Here is a 27474-nt window from a genome sequence, read left to right on the forward strand (position 1 = left end):
TTGTTGGGGAAGTCTTTGAATTTTGCTCTGTTGATAGGACAAACTGAGATGCCTTATGTTCTAGTTCTAAGATGGCTTGAATAGAAGATTTGATCTTTTCCCATGGATGATATTCCTTAATTACTGTCACTTTATTCCAAGGGCCATTGTTCGGTTCCCAATTTTCTGTGCAGGGGTGTTGTGGGATCCTGTGGTGCAGGTAAACAGGTGAGCACTACTGTTTTTAGACAATTTCTGTCACTGATGTCACATGTAGGGTAGTTTCCACTTGTTTGAAAATTCTACTGTTTGGTTAGTGTCAAACTATCATGACGTTTGTCATGTTCATCCATCATTCATGGAGCAGATTACGCTCCATGCTGTGAACTGGCAATTACTTGTAGAAACTTTCTGGGCAGTTTCTTCATCATGTGGGTACTTTCTGGGCATGTGCTCTGCCATTCATACATCTCCTGCCCTCCCCAACTGTCCTCTTTATACTTCCAGAATGGGGCCCTTGTGTTCCTGCTCTTCTCATAGGGGAATGGTTTAACCAGTAATAGTCCAATCCAACTCCCCCACATATCAAGTGAGCACTGAAGCAAAGCTGAGACAAGCACCGGCCCTGGCCCCAAACACAGCCCTCAGTGGATCCCTTAGACTAGTAAATTTAGCTCATTCTGTGTAATCCTGCCTGCTGGTATCCCCAGACCCAACAACCACATCTGCATTAGCTTCTCATTTATGGTCTTTGCCTACTTCTCCTCCTCTTGAGACTGGCACGCAACACAAAGAATAAGAACAAATAGTGCTGGCAGGGATGTGGAGAGAAAGGAACTCTCATTTACTGCCATCTAGTCCAGCTTTTATGGGAAACAATATGAAGGTTCCTCAGAAAACTGAAAATTGAGCCCAGATGATCCAGCTATACCACTCCTAGGGATTTACCCTAGGAACACAAAAGTGCAATTCAAAAATGCTTTCTGCACACCTATATTCATTGCAGCACTATTTACAATAACCAAAATCTGTAAATAATCCACATACCTGGCAACAGATAAATGACTATAGAAACGGTTATACATACACACAATGGAATACTGTGCAGCTGTCAAGAAAATGAAGTTTGAAATTTTCCTATACATGGATGGACATGGAAACTATTATGCTGAGTGAAATGAGCCAGAGGGAGAGAGATGAACACAATAGTCTCACTCATCTATGGGATTTAAGAAAAATAAAAGTCATTATTGCAATAATGCCCAGAGACAATAGAGATGAAAGCTGGATGGACCGGCTCACTATATGAAGCTCACCACAAAGAGTGGTGAGTGCAGTTAAAGAAATAACTACACTAACAACTATCATAAAAATGGTAATGAGTGAGAGAAGTAGAATGCCTGTCTCCAATACAGGCAGGGGGTGGGGGAGGACAGAAATAGGGGGCATTGGTGATGGAAATGTTGCACTGGTGAAGAGGGGTGTTTGGTTTTTTTTTATAACTTAAACCCAACTTAAAACATGTTTGTAATTATGGTGCTTAAATAAAGATATTATTTAAAAAAAAACAAATTATGTTCTGAACTATTTTATCCAAAGGTTTAAAAAATTGTTTAGAAAATTTCTAAGGACAAATTACCTCTTTGTGTTACCCTTCTTTTTTGATACTATTATTAGTTGGCTTAAATCTTTTTTTATCCCAGCGGCACTCAGGGGTTACTCCTGGCTCTGCACTCAGAAATCACTCTTGGGGGCCGGACAGATAGCATGGAGGCAAGGAGTTTGCCTTACATGTGGAAGGAAGGTGGTTCAAATCCTGGCATCCCATATGGTCCCCCGAGCCTGCCAGGAGTGACTTCTGAGCATAGAGCCAGGAGTAACCCCGGAGCGCTGCCGGTTGTGACCCAAAAACCAAAAACCAAAAAAAAAAAAAAAAAAAGAAAAAAGAAAAAAGAAAAAAGAAAAAAGAAATCACTCCTGGCAGGCTCTGGGGACCATATGGGATACTTAGGACTAAACTTGGATTGGCTGTATGCAAGGCAAATACCCTACCAACTGTGCACGGCAAACGCCCTACCCACTGTGCTATCGCTCTAGCCCTTAGTAGGCTTAAAACTTAATTTCTGTTAATATGTTTACATTGCTGTGTTTTTCCACATGGTTTTTAACATTATTTAACCATTATCTAAAAAAATAAAAAAATGTTTTTAAATTTTTGTTGTTGTTTTGGGGCCACATCCTGTGATGCTCAGGGCTTACTCGTTGTTCTGCATTCAGGAATTACTCCTGGTGGTGTTTTGGGTGACCATATGGTATGCTGGGGACCAAAAACTGTGCTATTGCTTGGGGCTTGGGTCCATCTTATCTGTTTTTAAGACTTCTTTCTTTCCTCATTTTTATAATTTTGTGATTCCTTTATGTTTTTGGACTACTTCTATTGATACAACTTTTTTTTTCCCCAGAGAATTAATATCATGCTATATGTTAGGGAATAGTTAAAGAATCCAGATTGCAACCAAGGTGGGTGGAAGAGAAAATTTAATCTCAAGGACCAAGAGATCAGGTTGCCCTGACAACTCTTGGCCCTGAACAAAGGGTTCAAGCAGTTTTTATACATTTTATTTTAATAAACAAGCAAGCATTCTTACATCAACTGAGTTACAAAGTTGGTATGGCCTTGAAGAACAAGACATTCTTCCACAAATTAAGTTGCAGTGGAAGCTGATGTGACTGGCCTTGAGGGACAAAAATGTTCTATGCTTATCTCTCTAGCTGCAGCTGCTATGATCAGGTGACTTGGGCACTGTTAAAAAGGGACCACCGAGAGCCTAGGGCCTCAAGAGGGCCCAAGTGGGGGTCCAGGGTCCGAGAAAACCCACTCCCTCAATAAAGACCATGAAACTTCAGAGATGTAAATAACAAATGGCAGGGTTTAATTACCAGAGCCCTGGGCCCACCGCAGTTTTCCTGGTATGCAGGGACCTGAGTTCAGTAACTCTCAGATTCTTATAGAAATTCATATGATAATGAGGTTACACGTAGTTACATTTCAAAGATGCCACAGGTCTACATAAATTTTTGTTCCTGACATTCAATAATATTAATAGAAAAGGATACAATCCCCAGATCCCCTTTCTGATGCCATTCATCTCAGCTCACATTCCGGTGGTCTGTTTGTCTTTTGAGCTTCTGTAGCTCACTGCGTCAGTGAATTGTTTTATTGTCTAGTTGCAAGGTCATCAGGGGTAGAGGGCCTGGGCATGGTAAACCAGTGAATTTAGAAATCAAAAGCTAGCAGCGTGGTTAAACCTAATAAAACTATGAAATTACTATTACTTGATAAAACTATAGAAAAGCTTAAAAGAACTTCAACAAACACCTCCATGCCCATAAATCTTTGTCAGTTGTTTTGTACTTTCTCCTTTTTTCTCAGTTTTATAAATAAATAAATAAATAAATAAATAAATAATAAACAAATAAAAGATAACATTTAGCTATGTAAAGACCAGGAAGATCAGAGACATAAGGAAGTTTTGAATACTGCCTACCATATGAATCTGACAATTCTTCAGTAAAAAATATAAACAAAATACAACAAATAAATAAATAAAAACGGAAAAAAATAAAGGGGCGGAGAGATGGGCTGGAGAGATAGCACAGCGGTAGGGCTTTTGCCTTGCATGCAGCCGACCCAGGACAGGCGGCGGTTTGAATCCTGGCATCCCATATGGCCCCCCGAGCCTGTCAAGAGCAACTTCTGAGTGCAGAGCCAGAAGTGACCCCTAAACACCGCCGGGTGTGACCTAAAAATCCAAAATAAAATAAAAGGGGCCAGAGAGATAGCATAGCTGTAGGGCGTTTGCTTTGCATTGCAGAGATTCAGGACAGATGTGGTTCGAATCCCGGCATCCCATATGGTCTTCTGAGCCAGCCAGGAGTGATTTCTGAGAGCAGAGCCAGGAGGAACCCCTGAGAGCTGCCAGGTGTGATACCAAAAACAAAACAAAACAAAACAAAACAAAAAAACCAAAAAGACTTTAAAAGTACCCTGAGCTGTACTTCTAAGTATAGTGTACCAAATACCATATTTTGTGCACCATAAGACGCACTACCCCCCCAAAAAAGATGGGGAAAATGTCTGTGCATCTTATGGAGAAAAGGTGATCTGGAGCTGAAGCCCGAGTGCAGGGCAGGAGAGCAGATACTAGCCACTTGACATCCGCAGGGTACGCCCCCTTTATTATGCAGACATACCGTATAGTATAAGCAATTAGATTACCGTACTTTAAATGTCACATATACAGCTTTCGTTTAAGACTGTTTGATTGCTGCTGCAACTTTTATATATTTTTATAGTAATGAAAAAGTATTTAAAGATTTTTTTTTATTTTCTGATGTAAAAAAAAGTCAGATAAATGTGTTTAACTAGCTGTGGACCGAAGTATTGTAAATATACTTTGGCCTCGAGGCTGGTTGTTCCCAGCCACTGTCTGCTAACGGGGTTTCACATTGCACCATTTGCTTCAGAATATTTTTTTTTCTTGTTTTCCTCATCTAAAACCTATGTGTGCATCTCTAGAGTGAAAAATACTGTAAGATCTATATTTACATTTTGGACCGCACCTGGTGGTGCTCTGGGGTTACTCCTAGGTCTGTGCTCAGAAATTACTCCTGGTAGGCTTGGGGAGCCATATGGGATGTTGGGAATCGAACCTGGGTTGGCTGTGTGCAAGGCAAATGCCCTATCTGCTATGCTATAGCTCCAGTTCTCTTGAGGTGGGCATATTTTATTTATTTGTTTGTTTATTTATTTATTTATTTATTTATTTATTTATTTATTTATTTATTTATTTTTTGAGTCACACCCAGCAGCACTCAGGGGCCACTCCAGAAATTGCTCCTGGCAGGCTCAGGGGACCATATGGGATGTCGGGATTCAAACCACCATCCTTCTTCATGTAAGGCAAACACACTACCTCCATGCTATCTCTCTGGCCCCAGAGATGGGCATATTTTAATACTGCTACTGAGCCCAAGTTTCTATGTTCACCAATTGACAAGCTGTTACTGGAGAGACAGGGCTGATTCATAACAAAGAGTTTACTCAGGACTAGCATCTGAGCCCAGGAAGTGGATGGGCTTGTTGTTTCCCCAAACCCATCTTCCTCTCATGTTGGGTGAGTGAGGGTGAGCTTCAGAAATGTTCTCAGAAGGCCTATTGTTTCTCCTCTGTTACCAGAACTGGTTCAGCATTGGACACACAAGAACTGGGCAAAAAACTAAGGAGGAAGAGAGGGTCTCAGAAATGTATATGGAGGAGCAAAAAGGAGTCTTCCATATTTGCTCTCACAGTTTTGCTGGAGTTACTTGTTTCTAATGCTGTTTTTCTACTGCTATAGAACTTCTGTTAGTTTACCGAGGGGTTGGCAGTTAGCCTTAGAGATAGAAGAAATGTGGATGCAGTCCAGAAGTCAGAACAAGGCCAGAATTCTTCACAGTGTATCTGACACATGTATTTTGCTATTTTACAGTGTTCTACTAGTTAGGATTGCAGGGTGAGAGAGAGAGAGAGAGAGGAGGAGGAGGAGGAGAGAGAGGGGAGACAGAGTGAGAGAGAGAGCTCAAAAGGTTGGAGGACAGAAGTTCATGTGGAAGCCCCAGGTTAGATTCCAGGCAGCACACAGTGCCCTGGATACCTTTTGGAGTGACCTCTGAGCACCCCCAGGTATGGCCCTCTAGCAAATGAAACCTGAAACAATTAAGGTATGGCTGGAGCTCAGCTAGAAGGGATTTCCTTATAGGCATCAGATTAAATGTCAGAGACCACAAAACAAACAAACAAAAAGAATCGTCAATACTTAAATCAAGAGAGCTTATGTAAGTCCGAAGTTTTCTAGTCCTCTCTGTCCAGTGGACTTTCACTGACCCTTTACTCCACCAAGGGGTTCCTGCATGGTGCCTGTGTTGGGGAGTGCAGGGACAGTTCCTCTCCCTGTTAGGGTTATCCATTCCCTTCTAGGAGAGCCTAGCTTTGGCCCTGAGTCCTGAGAACCCCACTCTAGTGTCCTCATCATTCTATGTTTTCTCCTTCTCCCATCAACCTCTTCCTCTCCCCTGCCCCTAAGTGTAGACACACACACAAATGCACACAAATTACAAACATCTTTCTATCCTAGGTGCCCTGCAACCTGCCCATGCCCTGACTTCCAGTTTAATGTCCTGAAGGACCTATTCCTACTGGTTCTTTGACAGGATTAGTAACTGTTTCTGCAGTAGAGAATCTCAGAATGGATGGAGCATGTGAACAGAAATCTATTTGAATAGGTTCTATTCAGGGCAAGCATGAAAAAGCATTCTCTTGGGCCACTTCAGTCATGTCTATCTGGAATTCTAGCTCAGCTTGAGTGGACTTTCCTGGGGGATAAGGTCATATGAGTCCTTTCCTACTCCCTTTTAATTTTTTTAATTTTTAATTTTTAATTTTTTTTAAGATGGGGCTATTTCTTTTCTTTTTTTTTTCTTTTTTCTTTTTTTTTTTTTTTTTTTTTTTGGTTTTTGGGCCACACCCAGAGGTGCTCAGGGATTACTCCTGGCTGTCTGCTCAGAAATAGCTCCTGGCAGGCACTGGGGACCATATGGAACACTGGGATTCGAACCAACCACCTTTGGCCCTGGATCGGCTGCTTGCAAGGCAAACGCCGCTGTGCTATCTCCCCGGGCCCCTTTTCTTTTTTTTTTTTTGGTTTTTGGGCCACACCCGTTTGATGGCTATGCCCTCAGAAATTGCCCCTGGCTTGGGGGGACCATATGGGACACCGGGGGATCGAACCTCGGTCCATCCTACGCTAGTGCTTGCAAGGCAGACACCTTACCTCTAGCGCCACCTTCCCGGCCCCCGGGGGCTATTTCTTAATGTCCATTCTAATGGTTGAATCATGTCCTGTGACATTTCAGGACTGAGGTTCCCTATGGTGTCCGTGCTCCCTTCAGTATGGATTTCCTCCCACTCTTCAGTCCCCATTCCCCAGTGCCCATGCCCTCTGAAAAGATCTCCATTACTGGAGAGACTGCCTGAGAAGAAAATTCTAGAACCCAGGGAGTGTCCTTACTTGGTTACATAATCCTGTTGCTTAGTGCCAGCTCAAGGCCAGGTTCACCTGGTGGGAACAGCTCTGGCTGCAGCTCTCTGAGCTTCAGTGGACAACAGAGCATCCACATTTGAGGACCCCCAGCTCAGGCAGATATAGGTAGGGAGAGGGAAGGAGGAAGAAGTGCTGTGCCTCTTGACTCCAGTTGCTTTTTGCTGAGTGGGGCTTGAGAAACTCGGTCCAGCACGGCCAGCTATGCTCGAGAGCACAGGTGGCATTAGATATCCGGTGTCAGAGTTAGTACGGGCTGGGAGGGTCAGAAGCTCCTGTTTTGCCTGTCTTGAGTTTGAGCCATTGCTGTCTTTCCTTTAGGAAGGGCAGGAAGGGGTGTGGGCCTTGGGGAAGGAGGTACTGAGTTCAGGCCACTCCCTAGCCTTGCTCTGAGCATAAAACCAGAGTTCAGTTCGGCAGAGGCCTCTCCTCCAAGACAGAAAACCTGCATCATGGCTATGACCTTGGGGTACTGGGACCTTCGGGGGGTAAGTAAAGAGCTCAGGATGAGGGTGGGAAAGTAAACATGGTGGGAGATGCTGGATTTGTTTTACTATAGTTACTAGAGCCCAGGCCACTCCTTAGGAACTGTGGGTTCTGTTAATGTGGAGGGGTGGTGGGCATGAGCTGGGTGGTAGGTGGTGTCAGTGGAGATTTCATGCAGTCTTGTCCCCACTTGTCTGATTGTGTTGTCTCTAGATTTCATGCAGTCTTTTCCCCACTTGTCTGATTGTGTTGTGTCTGTGTTTCCCAGCTGGCTCATGCCATTCGCCTGCTCCTAGAATACACTGACTCCAAGTATGAGGAGAAGAAGTACAGGATGGGCGATGGTAATGGTTCCTGGGCTCTTACCTCTTTGAATTCTGTAGATCATATAGCACAACACTCTAGCTCTGGCCTTCTTTGGTTCCTTTGTCTCTCTCTCCATGAGACATAATGATGTACCCCTAACCCCTTGAGTGTCCTTTTGGGCTTCTTATGTACGATGTGAGAGGGATTGCTTACCCTGAAATTATAACTGGGAAATAGTCTACCTAAGGCATTGTTGCAAGACTGAAAAATTCTTTCCCAAGGATCTTGGGATTTTAGACCTATTGTTTTCTCTCTAAACTGGAATTTGATACTTGGCTCAGATTACACCTCCTCCTATTTCTGGGGTCATGACATTGATTCAAGCTGTAGTTTCCCCAGTGAAGGGTTTGGGAGGTTGTTCATTGTTCTCACCCCATCTTCACCACAGCTCCGGACTATGACAGAAGCCACTGGCTGGATGAAAAATTCAAACTGGGCCTTGACTTCCCCAATGTAAGTGCACGGTCTAACAGGGTGTTAGGGGTGTGGTAAAGTATAAGGGGTGCCTGCCATTTTCTATTCCAGACGAGAACTCTTAGAACCAGGTACCTTTGCCCCTGAGATTCTGGGGTGCTTCCTGGTCTCTCCCTGGTTCTGGGTTCCAGCTCATTAACTCCTTTGACAGACTTGATTTGTATCCATCCCAGTCAGGCACTGAAGGGCCAGATTTCATTAGGGGATAAAGGTGGGCTACCTGTAACATGCTCTGTTGTTCTTCAGCTGCCCTACTTAATCGATGGGCCTCACAGGATCACCCAGAGCAATGCCATCCTTCGCTACCTGGCTCGCAAGCAAAACTTGTGTGAGTGTTGGTGGGATGGATGCAGGAAAATGGTAGGCCTGCCGGGGCTAGCTGGGATGTTGAGGAGAGTTTGTGTTATGTGGCTGCAGGTGGGAAGACTGAAGAGGAGCAGATTCATGGGGACATTTTGGAGAACCAAATTATGGACACCTTTATGCAAATGGCCCGGATGTGCTATAGCCCTGATTTTGTGAGTCCCTCCTCCTGGGATGGACACAGTCAGTATCAGAGACCTGGACCTAAATCCTTCCCATTCCCAGTGCTCCAGTTTGCCAGTTGATCTCTCAGAACCACCAATAGCCTACAATTCCCTAAATGCATCTCATGGCTAAGATTGTATGAAGGTCTGAGTTCTTTGGGTTTCAGGCCCAGGGGTGGGACCCAGATCCTACATGATCCCCAGAGGTGTTTGCTTGGGAGTTCACGGCCTTTTTGATACCTCCTTTATGTTCTAGCACATTCTCCAGGAGTTGATGCCAGGTCAGATTTTATCTTCTCTTAGCTGTCCTAGTTCTTACATTTCCAAAAATTTCCCCAATATCCATCCATCTTCCTGCCTCCCACGTTCTAGAATTTTCTATTCTTTTCCTGAAGCATTTTAGTTCTTTTTTTCAATGTGTTCAGAGCTGGCCAGATGCTCATAACCTCCTATGGGAAAGGAACAATCATAAGGGTGACAGATCAGAGACACTGTAGTGTCACAGGTGGATGACAACAGAGATCTCCTCCACCTGGAGATATCTAGGGCCATGCTACTCATCCTTGGCCACTGGGGATCAGGCACAGCCTGGGGCAGGTGACACTTACTCAAGGGGCAGAAATAAGGTTGACAATTATTTGTGTCTCAGGAGAAACTGAAGCCAGATTACCTGAAAGGACTCCCTGACACAGTGAAGCAGTACTCACAGTTTCTGGGGAAGAAGACCTGGTTTTTGGGAGACAAGGTAAAGGGGTCTCTGACTGTGGGGGTTATGGTGTTTCCCAGATTTCTGGGGGTGCTCACTCCACTCCCCTGTGCCCCTGCAGCTCACCTATGTGGATTTCCTGGCTTATGATCTCTTCGATAAGCTCCGGATGTTCGAGCCCACATGCCTGAATGCTTTTCCCAACCTGCAGGACTACATGACCCGCTTTGAGGTGCTTCTCGTTTTCTTTGTCTTCTCTGTTCTCTGTGTTCCTAACCCTGGAGCTAAAGGAAGGGAAGTTCATGTTCACTGACTCAGCAGTCCTTTGCTAGAACATGGCAGGGAAGTGTCTGGGCCACATTGGATCTAATGACAGCCCCCACAGCAGAAACGTCAGCTTCGGTTCACTGATGGGGAGAGAGGGCTGAGCTCCCAGCCAGGACAGGCCCTGAAGAGTCCCTTAGCCTCTGGACTTTAGTCCCTGGTCTCACTGAGGTGTTCTTTGTGGATATCCCTTTCCTGCATCAAAGAGAAAAGTCTGAGACCCCTTCCCAGCCTGATTCCCAGTTCAGAGTAGAGCAGGTGGATGCCTTTGTTCAGGTGTGGGGGGTGCTGATGGTGGTTCCAGAAATTGGTGGGAGGACCACAGTAAGGAACAGCCAGTGTTTATTGTGCATTCCAGAAAGCTCCACAGCCCTCCCAACCCTGTTTGGGGTAGCACTCTGGTGCCTAGGCTCTATAGGGGCTGGGATTTGGGCATGATAACAGGTCCATAGACCTGCTAACTATATTCAGTGTCGGGGACTGTCCTCCAGTTATTTCGATTCTCTCTCCAAGTGGGGATGTGTTTATCTGCACGATGTTCAGGGATTTGATCTTCAAGAAAGAGGGTCAACAGAGGCAGAAAAGGGTGCAGTCTGGAGCACCCCTCCTGGGCTCAATGCAGCTGGAGAGTGATAGCGGCTCTGTGGTCGCTGTGGGACCAATAAAGGGTATTGGTGGGGTCTTTCACTCTTCATCATCCCCTTGAGTGTGACATTTGAGAGACTAATGTTTGTCTGAAGCAACATAAATCAGAATTAAGAGAATTAGTCCAAGTTGAGTTGAGCATGTGCTGTTGTATGTGAGTGCTGGGATCCAATCCAGGTCTCATGTATACGGTGACAGTGGTTCACCGAAGTCACATCCCTAACCTGCATTCTGCTTCTTTCCCGCTTCACAGTAAGAAACAATGAATTTTCTTCCTCTGGTCCTTGTTCAGGCTGAATAACTTTGGGGATTAGGCAGGGCTGTGAGTAAGGATGGGAGAAACGGACTTTCCATAGCTTTCAACCTGGCGTGTTTCAACAGGCCTCCTGGGTTTGAATCCTTCTACTTGGAAGCGCTGTCTTGTGGGCATTCTGACTTCCAAATGACCCTCAAGTATCCCTGGCGAGAGGCTCTAGGCTAACTGATTGACTGGGCGGATAAGGCTCTACCCAGCTTGGCAGTGGAATCTTCTCCCTCCCAAAGTCTCATGGCCCCTGGACTCTGCCCTCCTGCTCCCCATCTTCCTCTGTGTCTACCTCCTGCTGTGCTGATTCATGGGGAGACCTGCCCTCAGCAGGCTGCCTGGGCACAGTGGAGTCTACACAGTGGCGAGAGAGCCAGGAACCAGGTCCCCTATGGGAGAGAGGATAGGAGCACTGCAGGAAGAGCTCAGAATGGGGGAGAGAGCCAGAGTGCTCTCTAGCCCTCTCTTGCTTCTATGTGGGAACTGAGAAAGCTGTGTCAAGCTTGTGTACTTCAGTTTCTCTTCTAATAAGTTGATCATAGAATTTCTCTTGTAGGGTGAATATTGATTCTTTTTTAAAACTTTATTTAGCGATTGATTGATTGGTTGGTTTTGGGGCCACAACCAGCAGTGCTTAGCAGTTACTCTGGACTCTGCACTCAGAAATAGCCCCTTGCAGGCTGGGACACCATGTGGGATGCCAGGAATCGAACTGGTCAGCAGCATGCAAGGCAAATGCCCTCCCAGGTCAGCAGCATGCAAGGCAAATGCCCCACTACTGTGCTATCTCTCCGGCCCAAATATTGATGCTTATTTGCATCATAGGTCTCATAGCCTGTTATGATTTCAGGCTCCTACACACCACAGAGTTTAACTATGGCGGCAGAAATATGCGTCATATTTGGGTGTCAAATTGGCCCTTTGCTGGCTTCACAGGTCCTCACAGGTAGTCCTAATCAGTGTGTGAGGGGAATGTAGCCAACCCTCACATCTAATCTGGTTTTCTTCCCCTCCTAGGGCCTGCCGAAGATCTCTGCCTATATGAAGTCTGGCCGATACATTCGAAGCCCTGTGTTTGGAAAAATGGCGCTGTGGGGCAACAAGTAGGCTCCAACAGAAAGGATGCAAAAGTCTGAACAGTTTCTGACCTCTGTTTTGGAGTTTCATGCACATTTGGACTTGCCTGCATCCCAGGATTACTCCATTATTTGTTCCCATCTTCCTGACTCTGGCTCCATGTTCCTTCCCACTGGGCTATGCTCCCTGTGGGTTTATGTCTGAGCTGCCCACTGTGCCTTCTGCTCTTTCCTGGGCCTTGCCCTCAAGACAAGGTTGGGCTTCCCGTGATGAGGCCTCTGCCTATACATGTCCCCCACTTCCTCTGCTCCCCAATAAAGCCTCCCTCCAACTCTTCCATGTCCTGTCTTTTCTTTTCTTTTTTTTTTTTTGGTTTTTGGTTTTTGTGTCACACCCAGCAGCACTCAAGGGTTACTCCTGGCTCTCTGGTCAGAAATGGCTCCTGGCAGGCTAGGGGGACTATATGGGATGCCAGGACAAACGCCTTGCCTCCATGCTATCTCTCCGGCCCCATCTTGTCTTTTCTCTCCTGGTCCCAGATCTCTGTATGAAGCTACTATATAATGGATAAATGGAGGGTGCTGGACTGGGGCATGGGGATAGGTAGGATGGGATGTAATTGCCTTCATGTTCCTGTGGAACCCAAGAGGGGAAACTTCCTGGGGTTCTGGCAAGGCGGCCTCTGTGTGGGATGGTCTCGGAGGCCCATGGCTGTGCAGGGTTGAGCTGTGAGTGAGTCATGATGCAGCTTTGCTGTGTCTCAGGGAAAAGTGGAGGCAGACAACTTGGAAGAACTTTTAGTTGTGGAGGCAGCTGGGCAGTTCTGCTGAGAGGCGGCATTTGCAGATGAGATCAAGGGTGTGGGAATCTTCCTCGCCCTAGATCGGAGATCAGGGTTTATTCATCCTGGGGGTTCTACTGCTCACCTGAGTGATTGATTTATTGCCTTATTTCAACATTCTCCCTCCTTAGATTAGAGCTCAAGGCCTGGGCAGGGTTCTCAAATCTGATGGAATTCAGGGTTGCTTTCCCCTAATCTTTCTTATTCTCTGCCTCCTCTGTGTTTTTTCTCTTCCTGATGTTTTCTTAGTCTTGGAGCTGGAAAGAGGAAGTAGCTTCGCTGCCAGGATCTGGGTCAGCTTCTTCCCTCTGCTGGTCTTGTCTTTCCAGGGTGGGGCCGTGCTCATGCTCTGTTGCATGTCAAAATCACAAGGTTTGATCCCTGGCATCATCTAAAGTGAATTAAAAAAAAAATTTTTTTTTTGGTTTTTTGGGCTACACCCGTTTGCTGCTCAGGGGTTACTCCTGGCTAAGCGCTCAGAAATTGCCCCTGAGGATCACCGGGGGATCGAACCGTGGTCCTTCCTTGGCTAGGGTTTGCAGGGCAGACACCTTACCTCGAGCGCCACCTCGCCGGCCCCGAATTTTAAAATATTTCTACACAATAGAACTATCAGCTCAAGGGCCAGAAGCATAGCATAGTGAGTAGGGTGTTTGCCTTGCATGTGGTCAACCCGGGACTAGCCTAGGTTCGACCTCCAGCATCCCATATGGTCCCCCTGAGCCTGCCAGGAGTGATTTCTGAGTGCAGAGCTAGGAGTAATCCTTGAGTGCCTCTAGGTGTGGCCCCAAAACTAAAAAAAAAAAAAATTAAAAAAAAATAAATAAAAGAAACCATCAGCTCTATTTCACTGATGGAAAGGTTGAAGGAGAATGACAGCTTATTTCCCAAGATAGTATGAGCCCTGTTCAGCTCCCTTAGCCTCTGGCCTCACTTGGCATTACTCTGTGACTTCCTTTTCTGAGTCAAAGAGAAAAATCTGAGACCCTTTTCCAGCTTGATTTTCAGTACAGGGCAGAGCAGGTAAGACCTTTGCCCAGATGTGGTTGCAGCTGATGGTGATACAGGGAGACCTGGAAGATGGTGGGAGGACAAAAACACAGAGAGCATTCCCTCCAGAAAGCTCTGCAGCCATTCTAGCCCTGTTCAGGGTAGCACAGAGGATCCCTGAAACTGTGTGGGGCCTGGGATTTGAGCATATAAGGGGATCTCTCTGAAAAAGTTCCCTTGACATCTATTTTGGAGGACATTTCTTTTTTTTTTTTTTTTTTTTTTTTTGGTTTTTGGGCCACACCCAGTAACGCTCAGGGGTTACTCCTGGCTATGCGCTCAGAAGTTGCTCCTGGCAACATATGGGGACCATATGGGACGCCGGGGGATCGAACCGCGGTCCGTCCAAGGCTAGCGCTGGCAAGGCAGGCACCTTACCTTTAGCGCCACCGCCCGGCCCCTTGGAGGACATTTCTACTCCCCTCTTCTTCCGCTGCTTTCTTTGATTTTCTTGACTTCCTTGAAGATGCTTATTTTGTTTATTTGAACTCACTAATTTTTTTTTCTGGGATGAGAGTCTTAGATAGGGCACACAGGAACACTCATAAGGTTTCACTACAGGTCGCAATGCAGCCCAAGGATGACAGAGCAGAGGGGTGTCTCTCCCTTGATCCACTCATTGTAACCTGGAAGTGTCATTGTTTGTCATTGTCCCTGGGAATTCTTTTTTTGTTTGTTTGTTTTTGTGTTTGGCGTTGCTCAGGGGTTACTCCTGGCTGTTTGCTCAGAAATAGCTCCTGGCAGGCATGGGGGACCATATGGGACACCAGGATTCGAACCAACCACCTTTGGTCCTGGATCGGCTGCTTGCAAGGCAAACACCGTTGTGCTATCTCTCCGGGCCTGTCCCTGGGGATTCTTTACACTGCACCCATACCTTCCTGCATGGGGCCTGCCACTGGTTATAGATTTACAACTGAGCCCACAATGCTGATCATTTATGTAACTTTGTACTTAGCCAAGACTGACATGCTACAAGAAGTGGCTCTGAGACCACATTCTGTCTCTTTTTCCCTTCCTTTTCCTAGCGGCTATTCCCCTCTCTGAAGATAGTGTGCTCTGGAAGATAATCTGAAGGTTAGGGAGATTATAAATACTGTAGGGCCTTTTGTATAGATTGGCTCCAGGTCCTCCTGTGTGGTCCTGAGTTTGAATTCTACATTCTACATTAAAGGGGCACCACTCCAGTGTTTTGTGGACAGTATGATCCTTCAAAAACTAGGGATCACTGCCTAGGGGTGAGGCTGAGTGTGGCTTCCTGAGGAACAATCCTTGCTCTTTTAAAGATCTGGCTTGTATTAGAAATGAACAGGTGCCCAGACATGAGCTCCATGTCCTAAGGACTGGGTGGTGCCTAGACTTTCTACAGGCACAGGAGCATGCAGTCCCTAATCCTCACTGATTGGCTCCTTACCTGGAGAGCATGGCCCTGAGGGGTGGGGCAGATTCCACTCAGCACCACCCCTGGTATAAGAAAAAAGTTCAACTTGCACTTTGGACTTCACTAAGCAGAAAAATCTGACACTATGGCTATGACTTTGGGGTACTGGGACATCCGTGGGGTGAGTAAGGGGTCTATTGCTTAGAATGGGTATGGGGGGTTGTGGCAAATACTATCAGGAAGTTTCTCTGCAGCAGAATGGGCCTGGTTAAGGGGAAGTCTTTATGGTATAAATATGAATTACTTGGAGTGGGAAATCATGTCAGAATCTACCAATCTCTGCCTCCCCACATCTCTCCCAGCTGGCTCACACCATCCGCCTGCTTCTGGAATACACAGGGTCAAACTACGTGGAGAAGCTGTACTCCATGGGCAACGGTAATGCCAGTGGGCCTGCCCTGACTCTGCCAGCTCGTGCTAATATAGTGCCACACCTCATGCCGTGAACAGCTATTATCCCCTGCACCCTTGCCAGTTAGGCAGAGGGGGTGGGTGGGAGGAAGGTCGAGCCTTTTCCTAAGCCCCAATGGAATGCTGCTTGGCCTTCCAGGGAGGAGCTGAAAGGGAGCCGTAGGTCTCCTAAACAGTGACTGGGACTTAGACTCAGAGTTGCCTTAACCAGCATGATCCAGAACCTTCCAAGTGTTGTTACCCTTAAAGTGCAATGAGAGACTTGGCTAGAGTCCAAATCCATCTGTTCAGTGGCTGGACTCTCATGGATATGTTCACCCCAGAATTAGGAGGAACATACCTAGGGGCGCTGGGAAGTTTGTTCTCACCCCATCTTCTTCACTACAGCTCCCGACTATGACAGAAGCCAGTGGCTGGATGAAAAATTCAAGTTGGGCCTCGACTTTCCTAATGTAGGTACAGGTTCTGGCAGATTCTTGGGTGTGTGGGAAAGTATAGGGAAGTCTGCCATTATCTGTCCCATTTGAGAGCTCTCAGTACCTGGTATTTTTGCCTCTCTGAGATACTAGAATGCTATCTGGCCTCTCCCTGTTTCTGTGCTCCAGCTCATTTATTCATTTGACAGGATTTTTTTGGTCTGCACCTAGTGTTGCTCAGGGGTTACTTCTGGCTCTGATCTCAGGAATCACTCTTGGTAGGCTCAGGTGTCATATAGGATACTGGGGGTTAAACCCAGGTTGGCCATATGCAAGGCAAATGCCCTACCTACTTGTATTAGCACTCCAGCCTCATTGACAGGCATTTTTATTTTTCTACACTCTGTGGTGCTCAGGTTTACTTCTCACTGCTTTTAGGGATAACTCCAGGCAGGTTTAGGAAATCATATGGCTTATGGGATCCAACACAGGTCAGCCGCCTGTCCTCTTATCTGTATCTCTCTGGCCTCTCCTTTGATAGGTTTCTTAATGCCAGGTTCTCTGTGGGGAAAAGTAGGGATTCGGGGGATCCTGGGGTATCTGTAACATGCCCTGTTGTCTTTCAGCTGCCCTATTTAATCGATGGGCCTCACCGGATCACCCAAAGCAACGCCATCCTCCGATACTTGGCTCGCAAGCACAACCTGTGTGAGTGTAGGGTAGGAGCAGGGGCAGGTGGGCTTGCCCAGGCTGACTGGAGGTATTGAAGAGAGTATGTGTTATGTGGCTGCAGGTGGGGAGACGGAGGAGGAGCAGATTCGAGTGAACATTCTGGAGAATCACGTTCAGGACTCCCGCATGAAGCTTGCCATGATATGCTACAGCCCTGACTTTGTGTGTCTCTCTCTGCCTGGTGGGGCTGGGTGGGTTTCCTTAAGGAGACTAGTCATTACCAGCAATGGAACTGAACTTCCTAGAGCATCTTATTTTTCTTCCCCAATGTCCTGTCCAGAGCCGTTTCCTTCTTGGAACAGCCAGCCTGGCTCTGATACAAATGGGGGTCCCAGATGCCTTGATGGCCACACAGAGCCAACTTCCATCCAGGCATTTTAAACATTCTTTTCATCTCTCAGAGCCACGTAGTGTTAGTTCATTCTTTTCTGCCACCAGCTAAAAATTTCTATCCTTTCCTTGAGTCTTGAATTCTTTGATTCTGGCAAAGGTATTCAGAGCTGGCCAGAGGCTCATGGCTTCCTGGACTAATTATAGTGGAAGATTGCACATAGGGCTGACAGATCAGGGACACTGTAATGTGCCCCCAGCACTCACAGATGGGGAGGCCCACAGGATTCGGATATCACATCTGAACTGGCTCCTGCCTGGATGTAGTTGGGGATATGTTGTTCAACCTTGATCACTGGGAATATGAGATAGCCTGGAGCAGGTGACACTTGCCCAAGGGAGCAGGTATGAGGATGACAACTGTTTGTATCTCAGGAAAAACTGAAGCCCGACTACCTGAAGGGACTCCCCGAAACAGTGAAGCAGTTCTCGCAGTTTCTGGGGAAGAGGCACTGGTTTGCAGGAGACAAGGTAAAGGGGAGATTTTGGGTCAGGGAACTCCCTTTTCTTGCTTAAGTTTGGAGTGTGGCACTCACTTCTGGCATCTCTGCAGATCACCTTTGTGGATTTCCTGGTTTATGATCTCCTGGACCGATTTCGCATTTTTGAACCTAATAGTCTGGAAGCCTTCCCGAACCTGAAGGACTTCATTACCCACTTTGAGGTACTTTCCCTGATTATTCATCCTTTTTTTTTTTTAACTCCTTATTTCTTTCCTGTCCCCCCTCAAGATTTCTTAGCTCTTGCCCGGAGAGATAGCATGGAGGTTGGGCATTTGCCTTGCACGCAGAAGGATGGTGGTTCAAATCCCGGCATCCCGTATGGTCCCCCGAGCCTGCCAGGAGCAATTTCTGAGCATAGAGCCAGGAGTAACTCCTGATCGCTGCCAGGTGTGACCCAGGGGGGGGAAACAAAGATTTCTTAGCTCTGTAGGTAAGAGGCATTTCCTTGGGATTGACTTTATGCCACCATACTTGTTAACACATTATATGTAGTGTCTGATTTTATATTGAGATCATTTCTGTAACGGAGAAGGTTCAAATTCATTTTGCAGATAAGGATCTGGAAGATGGAAGGAGGGCAGTTACTCAACTCTTCAGCCTGTACAGGCTGTGCTAGGCCCCCTCATCCTTTGGCTTTGCAGAACAGCCATCAAATAACCTTCTCTTTCCAGTGCCAAAAAGTGGAGTGAGATATTTTATAGCCTTGGTGGACAGCCTGGCCACTGCAGAAGATTCTGGAATGCATATCTAATTGGTCACAGTAGAGTTGAGATATGTAGGCCTGATAGGAAGTATCAAGACATAAAGAATAAGCCTCTTGTATTCTAGAAATTTCTGTAGTGCAACATTGTAGAGCAGAGGATTGAAGCTGGTGCTTGAATTTGAGCACAGCAAATCTCTCTCCATGCCACACACAGAGACATAATGATGTCTCTTGACATCTTTGTTGTGGGGCAGGAGCAGTGGAGCAGGGATAGGAATTTGCCTTGCACGTGGCTGACCTAGGACTGACCATGGTTCTATTCCCCAAACCAGGAGAGAGTTCTTTTGTTTTTGTTTGTTTGTTTTTGTTTTTGGGCCACACCTGGTGATGCCAGGGGTTACTTCTGGCTCTGTGCTCAGGAATCGTTCCTGACTTGAGGGACCATATGGAACACTTGGGATTGATGGTTTTTGTTTTTGTTTTGGGGCCACACTCATTGACGGTCAGGGGTTACTCCTGGCTATGAGCTCAGAAATTGCTCCTGGCTTCGGGGGACCATATGGGATGCCGGGGAAATCGAACCTCGGTCTGTCCTAGGCTAGCACTTGCAAGGCAGATACCTGGCGCCACTGATCTGGCCCCTGGGATTGAACCTAGGCTCGTCCTGAGTCAGCCGCATGCAAGGCAAATGCCCTACTGCTGTGCTCTCACTCTGGGTATGGCCCAAAAACCCATCAAAACAAAACAAAACAGACATCTTTGTTGTAGGGCTTTCATTTTCTTCCTGCTTTCTTCCATTTACTCTGACTTTTGATTTGAAATGGAGGGCTGAGTTTGTTTCCATCACACTCAGGGATCCGATCTGAGAACAAAGGTCCATGACAGGCACACAGTGGGACCCAAAGGGATGAGCCTGGAGCCCCTATTCCAAGCTCAGTGGAGCTGGAGAGTGACAGGGAACAATTGGGCAGGGGCTGTGGGACCAGGAGGTGCTGGGGGGGACACAGGTGGGCCCTACCCTCCCACTTCTCGTCACATCGAGTCCATTCATTGGAGAGAAATAAGGTTGGTTTTGGAAGATCCTTGGGATTTTAAGTTTTTGGATATTCCAACTCACAATCTATTTTCTCTCCACTCCCATCAAAAAACATATTTTTTTCAACTCTCTCTCTCATCAACCCCAGTTTTGGTCCTTGACTGTTTGCTTTTGGGGATTTGATGAAAGCTGGGATTCCTTGGTGGTTGGGTGGTAGGTGAATAGTTGTATCCAGCAGCCTCCTGTGGGCACTGGAAGTCCAAGATCACAAATAATTTTGAACTGAAGAGGCTATTCTTCAGCGTGGGAGAGAGATGCTATGCTAATGCACCCGAGTTCCATACCCAGTTGGCTGAGCAGAATGTGGTAGGATGTGGCCCAGCCTGGTCAATAGGACCTTTCCTTTTCCAAGCCCTCATGGCCCCTGAGCTCTGTCCTCCTGCTCCCCATCCTCCTCTGTGCCTGCCTCCTGCTGTGCTGATTCATGGGGAGATCTGCCCTCAGCAGGCTGCCTGGGCACAGTCCAGTCCCACAGTGGCTCTGTTCTGCTCCCACTGCAAGACCCTGGGAAGCCAGGAGCCTCCTTCTGAACCAGGGCAGCTGTGAGAGCCAGGAGCCAGGTCCCCTGTGGGAGAGAGGACAGGAGCACTGTAGGAAGAGCTCAGAATGCGGAGAGAACCAGATTGGTCTCTAGGCCTTTCCTGCCTCTATGTGGGGCCAGAGGAAGCTGCTTCCTGCTTGCCTGCCTCAGTTTCCTTTCTGCTAAGTGGATTGTAGGTCCTGTCTGTAGGGTAGTGGTCGATTCTAAGGCTGTCTTGTCTCTAGTGAATTTAAAACACTGAGCCCAGTGTGGAATCTCTAATGTAGTCTGGGTAAGGGAACACATTTCTTTTTTTGTTTTTATTGTTTTTTTTTTTTTTTTTTTTTTTTTGGGGGGGGGGTCACACCCGGCAGTGCTCAGGAGTTACTCCTGGCTCTATGCTCAGAAATAGCTCCTGGCAGGCTCAGGGGACCATAAGGGATGTCAGGATTCGAACCACCATCCTTCTGCATGCAAGGCAAACACCCTGCCTCCATGCTATCTCTCCGGCCCCAGGGAACACATTTCTTCTTGAAAATGGACACTATGAATGAATGAGGGAAGTAGAAAGCCTGTCTAGAGTACAGGCAGGGGTGGGAATGGGAGGAGGGAGATTCAGGACATTGGTGATGGGAATGTTGCACTAGTGAAGGGGGTGTTCTTTACATGACTGAAATCCAACCACAATCATGTTTGTAATAAAGATGTTTAAATAAAGGTATTAATTAGAAAAAAAAAGAAAATGGACATTATGCAGGAGCTGAGAGCTTGACAACTGCTAATAGCATGTCAGTTACTCCATCAAAGCAGGTTCTACTGGATTGGAGGTTCTACTGAAGGGACTGCTGGCCTAGGTTTTGGGGTGCCATTGGTGCAGAGCTAGACACTGACCTCTGTCTCTCATGCAGGGCCTGAAGAAGATCTCCACCTATATGCAGTCCCCTCGCTTCCGGCCGCACCCCATCTATACCAAGGTGGCCAGGTGGGGTAACAAGTAGTTCGCGGGGCAGCAACTGGAAGCCAGAGCTGACTTGCTTGGAGAACACTCGGGACCACTGCCTCTTCCTGACAAGCCCAGAGCCACCTTCTCTTTCTCTCCAGCTGTTTTTTCATTCCTTGTTCTACACATGTTCCCCACCCCACTGCTCCCCATTAAAGCCTCACTCCCTCCCTCCCTCTGCTATGTCCTGTCTTTGCTCTCTGGGTCTCTGAACTCTGGCTGGAGCTACAGATCCCCATGACTGAACGGAGGTGCAAGGCTGAAGGACAGCTGTTGGGGGTGGGTGGCGAGGACAGCAGGATAAGGGCAGGAGAGATAGCACTGCACTAGGGTGTGCTTTGCAAGCAGCTGATCCAGGACAGACAGTGGTTCGAATCTCTGCATTGCATGTGGTCCCCCTTGCCTGCCAGGAGCGATTTCTGAGCACAGAGCCAGGAGTAACTCCTGAGCGTAGCTGGGTGTGACCCAAAAACAAAACAAAACAAAACTAAACTAAAAAAGGACAGTAGGATAAAAGGTTTGTGATCTCTTTTCTGCTCCTGTGGACCTGAAACTGGAAGCATCGTGGGGTGCTGGGAAGGTCCTGAACTGGGATCCCTGTGGGGACCCTGCTTATCTCCTTCCACATGTAGGGGTCCTGGGCTCCTCTCAGGGGCTTTAGGCTCCAGGCCACTTTTGGTAGTCAGGAGTTAAATCCTGTGTCCCCTCTTGTGTCCTGCTGCACAGGACAGGGGTTCTGATCCTGCATATCTGAAATGGCATCTGAATCTCTGAAATGACATCTAATGTTCCTGATCTTACTTTCAAGGGTTTGGAGTTTTGTGATGGGGGCTTCTCATGGCCTTCTCATGGCCTCACTCAGAACAGGTAGCACTCAGTCAGTGGATGACCATCACACATATCACACATATCTTCTCTTAGGGCCTTTTCTTTCTTTTTTTTTGGGGGGGGGCAGTTGGGCCACATTTGGCAGTGCTCAGGGGTTACTCTGGCTCTGTGCTCAGAAATCAATCCTGGCAGGCTCAGGGGACCATATGGGATGCTGGGTATTGAATCCAGGTCCCTCCAGGATCAGCCTCGTGGAAGGCAAATGCCCTGCCTCTGTGCTATTGCTCCGCCCCCTCTATCTTATTTCTTAAGAAAAAGTTCCTCTTCTTTCTTAGTGTTCAATTCAACATCATGTGTAGATCTAGGGGCTGATGTTCCCCCTTTCATGGTGTCCACTACCCCCTCAGCATGGGTTTCTTCCTGCTCCTCGGGCCCCTTCTAATATGTATCCTCTGGAGATCATCAACCTACTGAGGATTAACTTTCGGAAGAAAGTTTCTGGCAGATTTGGATTAATTCAGGGGTTGCCAAAATATTATAATTAGCAGGTGATTTTGTGGGTCTGCTGCTCAGACAAGGCTAAGCTAGAGAAAATATTACAAAGCAGCAAAGAGGTCTTTGTCTGAAAATAAAACCTCTCAACGCACAATCCAACAAGAAGGGTCATGTCTCAACAAATATTCTCCACTAGAGAAGATCTGAATGACTAATGAACTTAAGAAAAAATACTCAGGGCCAGAAAGGTTAGATAAAAGGTAAGGTGTTTGCTTTACATATGACCAACCCTGATTTGAATCCTGACAATACATATGGTCCCCCAAGCATTGCCATGGGTCACGACTCCTGAGAAGAGAGCCAGAAATAGTCCTTAAGCATCACTGGGTGTGGCCCCAAATCCCAAAATCTCCCTTCCAAATTAAAAAAAAATGGTATTCAATATCATTCTATACTGGAAAAGCAAAGAACATGGTAGTCATGCTATCATATGCCAAATAAAGGATCAAGTAAAGTTCTTCAACTTAGAGCAATTGAGTTGCCATTCATCGCTACTGTGACAACTGATTTAGAATTCTCCATTGTTTACAGGAAGGAAACAGCTGTCTTGCCTCTGACCTGGAATCTTGCTTTTTGTTCTGTGCCAGCAGGATCAGTACTTTATGTTCTAGAAATTATGCACAGATGGTCAAAGCAGTTTTTCTGGGGGTTTGGGTCAAAGCAGTTTTTCTGGGGGTTTGTTTTGTTTTGTTTTGTATTGGGCCAAACCCAACTTTTCTCTGGGGTTATTCCTGGCTAACTTCTGAGGTCATTTCCTAGTGGTTCTTGAAGGACCATGTGATGCTAGGGACTAGAACTGGGCCTCATGCTTGCAAAGCATTTGCTCAGTCTATTGACTTATTTCTCAGCTTCTCAAAGCAGCTTTACTTAAACATATAAAAACCCACAGTCCAACTATCTAGCTGTGAATAATGAATGAGCTCTGGTGTATGGATATAATTCTATGTTACAGCCATGTTGGTCCTGACACGGCAGGGAATTCTCGAAATCCTCCCCAAGAAAATAGGTAGCAGAGTTGGCAGATGATAAATGACAGTTGTGTGGGAGAAGCAGCATTCTGACTTTATTCTACAGACATGGGGCATATATATAGGATTTTTGCCCGTCATAATTTTTTGTGGTATGTAAAAAAAAAAACCTCACATTTATTTCTTTGCAAATTAAAGCATTGTTAACAAGATTTATCAGTACACATTGTTTGATCTTCAAAATAATTAATATGTCTGTAGGTGGTTTGTAGACCTTATGAATAATTAGACTTAATAATTACAATTAAGAGCCCAGAGGCTTCTCTGGGATCAAAAGAGGGCAAATTTTAACAGCTCAAGGTTTTTCCTCTCAGGCCAGGCTTTAGGTGTCAATTCTGATGTAGATTAAAGGATTAGCAAGATGCCAGATTTTCCTATCAAGGTTCCTTTTCACCTGAGGGAACAGGTTTTTTTGCTTTTAGGGCTTTCACACATAACTAACTTCCTAAATCTGACTAAGAAGCCATTTTTAATAGAAGGGGCACAAAAAGAGACAAGCTTATTTGACAGAGTTGTAAATCTTTACCTGGTATGGCTGGATAGGTGGCTCAAGAGGTAGGGCATTTGCCTTGCACGCGCTAACCTAGGATGGACCATGGTTGGATCCCCCAGCATCCTATATGGTCCCCCAATCAATTTCTGAGTGCATAGCCAGGAGTAACCCCTGCACCTTACCTGGTGTGGACCAAAAACCAAAATAAATAAAAAAATAAAAATAAACAACAGCAACAACAACAACAAAAAAAAAACAAAACAAAAAAACTTTACCTGGTAAAGGCTTTTTTTTTTTTTTTTAGCAGTTTATTTATTTATGAATTGATTGGTTTTGGGGCCATACTTGGCTATGCTCAGGGGTTACTCCTGGTTCTGAGCTCAGAAATTGCTCCTGGCAAGCTCAGGGAACCATATGGGATGCCAGGAATCGAACCAGTCTGTCCTGGGTTATGCCATTTCTCTGGCCTCCATGGTAAGGGTTTTCTTAACAGCCCATTGCTACTTCCAGGCCAAACCTTGGATGTTATATCAGAGATAAAAAAATAAAAGTAGCAAGTCACTCTGAAGCCCTTTAGATATGTCCCAAAGCAAACATTCCTTTCATCTGAGAGAACAGTTTGCTTAAAGCTACAGAGCTTTTTTAAAGACTATGAGGACTGCAAGGTTGTTTTTGTTTTTCTTGGTGCTGACTTTTCTAGGTAAAGAGAAACTTAATCAAGGCTACCTTCGCCTGTACTAATTCTCAAATATATACATACTTAGTACAACAGAAGGGATATTCATATTTAGGCCAAATAGATGTTTGAAACTAAGCTTGAGAAATACCACCCTCACTATCAGGGAAATGACCTCTCTTGTGAGGTTTGGTCAGCCATCCACGCTGGCAGGGGGGCTCTCAGAGGGCCTTCTGATAACATGCTTTCTTTAGACTGTGATTTATGAAATACTATACAACATTGAATGAATGACAATAAATAGAAATACGAATACTATAAAGCATCCTTACAGACACAAAAGGTTTGCCAGAAAGATGCTTACCATAGAGCTCACACAATGTCATTTTGTTTACATGAAAATCAACTGGCAAAATGAATCCATCTATTTAGAGGTCAGTTGAATGATGATGTCTGCTCCATTTTTCCTTGAAGTACCTGTGGATTATTGCAATTGTTCTTTCTCCGTCTTGGCATTGACTGAGCCCCCAAAATGTAGCTCTGGAACATTTCCCTTAACTGTACACGTAGAATTTGTACCGTTCACTGGGTATGACATATGCACCAATAAAAAGGATGTACCAATTTCTTCTTGTCTGTTTTGTGATTTATCTGATGTTCTCTTGGGGTGGGATGCAGCCTGTTTTTAGGGGGATTCTCTCCCCACAGGACAAAATGAGCTGAGGGCAGGGACCTTAGTTTCTCTTGATCCCTGGTGTCACAGGTTTTTAGCACAGTGCGAGAAGGCCTATGGGATATGAATAAATAGTCATCATTTGCTCTTCATGCTCTCATTTCTGTGGGCTTGCTTCCAATATTGTTTTGGTTTGACTAATGTTATCTTCTTTGGGCAATATTGATGTATACAGACACTTGTAGGAATCTGCTCTATTAATATTTCACTTACAATATATACATATTGATAGTCTGATTCATACATTCATTTGAATATCTACATGCAGCAAAGGGAGAGAGGAGAGACAGGATGGATGCAGGAGCAGGAAAGAGGCTGCTTAGCTCATGTGATGATTACATGACGATTACAGCCTTGTAATAAAGCTGGATGTCTCCTGAAACTTTAACTGACTGCCTGTGGATCATTTCTTCACCATCACCCTGCACCTATAGACCTGCAGGACAAAGGGACTGCAGGCTCTGGGTTGAGTCAAGAAAAGTCCCACCATCTACACCACTGGAACTTTCTAATTAATAATTAATACAACATCTAGACATATTCATTCCTCTAGACAAAGTAGAAATTATTCAAGCTCTCTTGGGCATGTTTTCTAAATTTTTTGTTTTATTTATATCATCATGATTTCATGCAATTAATTGTTCTCTCTGTTCTTGGTTATATCATTCAGGCAAATCTCTAAGCAAATACTAACAGGCAAATGGTACAAACTGTTTTCTGCTTTTATATAAAAGTACGTTTTGATTCTACCAAGAGAGTATTTATAGCCCTGGCACTCCACAATTCCTACAGTTGTTCGATTGTTTGGGGAGGTCCTGGAAATGGAACCTACACAAATGGCTTCATACATTTTCCACAAACACAGCAAGTGTTCTACCACTCAACTACACTCCTAGCACTCTAAAGCTAGAGTTTCCAATGTTTCCAGAGCTCAAATGTTTCCAGCTGGGGTTGTGGCTCAGTGATTGAGCATGCAGGTTGCATATGTGAGGTTCTGAATTTGGTCCTTGGCTCAGAATAAATTAAAATATAAATAGGGTATGGGCCAGAGAGATAGCATGGAGGTAGGGCATTTGCCTTGCATGCAGAAGGACAGTGGCTAGAATTCTGGCATCCCCTATGGTTCCCCGAGCCTGCTAGGAGTGATTTCTGAGGGTAGAGCCAGGAGTGATCCAAAACCCCTCTCCCCAATATATACACAAACAGGGGCTGAAGTGATAGCACAGCGGTAGGGCATTTGCCTTGCACGCGGCCAACCCTGGACAGATCCAGATTTGGTCCCCGGCATCCCATATAGTCCCCCTGAGACTGCTAGCAGCAATTTCTGAGCTCAGAGTCAGGAGTAACCCCTGAGCACCGCTGGGTGTGGCCCCAAAACAAAAGAAAACAAAACAAAACACACACACACACACACACACTCCAGAATATATAAGAATGCAACTATTTCCATCTTTCATGTTAGCTAGTGCTGAATCATTGTCAGTAAATCACCCTTTGCTCTCTAATCGCTGCGGGCACAGATCCTTGCACACGAACCCTTTTGTTTAATCATTCATCATTTGTCAGAAATTACCTAATTGGGTAATTAATGATCAAAGGATGAGATATAGATAATTAACTGTGGGTTTTTTTTTGTTTTGCTTTGTTTTGCTTTTGGGTCAACCCAGTGCTCAGGGGTTACTCTTGGCTCTGAGCTCAGAAATCGCTCCTGGCAGGCACAGGAGTCGGGGAGAGGTGAGGACTGTATGGGACACTGGGGTTCAAATACCTGTTTATCCTGGATCGGCTGTGTGCAAGGCAAATGCCCTACTGCTGTGCTATCTCTCCAGTCCCATAAACCTGTTTCTATTTGGTGGGGTCATACTTGGTGCTGAGTTGGAGTTTGTGGTCAGACTTGGGGCTGGTGCTCAGGCTTGGGGCTATTAGCTCTGTATTGCTCCCAGTGGTGATTAATGGTTCATGAAGTGTTAAGAGTTCAAACATGGAGCTCTTGCATGCAAAGCATGGCAGTCTTTCTTTTTTTGGACGGAG

The 27474-nt window shown here is 45.9% G+C and overlaps 2 protein-coding genes across 2 annotated transcripts; both read left to right on the top strand.

Moving 5' to 3' along the window:
* The first annotated feature begins 7529 nt into the window (after nt 1–7529).
* LOC125997398 (glutathione S-transferase Mu 2-like) lies at nt 7530–12111 on the top strand. The gene is made up of 8 exons (XM_049765834.1): nt 7530–7606; nt 7873–7948; nt 8359–8423; nt 8691–8772; nt 8862–8962; nt 9621–9716; nt 9799–9909; nt 11968–12111. The coding sequence occupies exons 1-8, from the start codon at nt 7571–7573 to the stop codon at nt 12055–12057; spliced, it is 657 nt and encodes a 218-aa protein (XP_049621791.1). The 5' UTR covers nt 7530–7570; the 3' UTR covers nt 12058–12111.
* Nucleotides 12112–15390: 3279 nt separating this feature from the next.
* Nucleotides 15391–21155, top strand: LOC125997361 (glutathione S-transferase Mu 1-like). Its single transcript, XM_049765808.1, has 8 exons — nt 15391–15480; nt 15662–15737; nt 16158–16222; nt 16813–16894; nt 16980–17080; nt 17684–17779; nt 17862–17972; nt 21039–21155. Exons 1-8 carry the CDS (start codon nt 15445–15447, stop codon nt 21126–21128), a joined length of 657 nt encoding a protein of 218 aa, XP_049621765.1. The 5' UTR covers nt 15391–15444; the 3' UTR covers nt 21129–21155.
* Nucleotides 21156–27474: the final 6319 nt, after the last annotated feature.

The sequence above is a fragment of the Suncus etruscus genome, chromosome 19 (assembly GCF_024139225.1).
Source record: "Suncus etruscus isolate mSunEtr1 chromosome 19, mSunEtr1.pri.cur, whole genome shotgun sequence".
In the NCBI taxonomy this organism is placed as follows: domain Eukaryota; kingdom Metazoa; phylum Chordata; class Mammalia; order Eulipotyphla; family Soricidae; genus Suncus; species Suncus etruscus.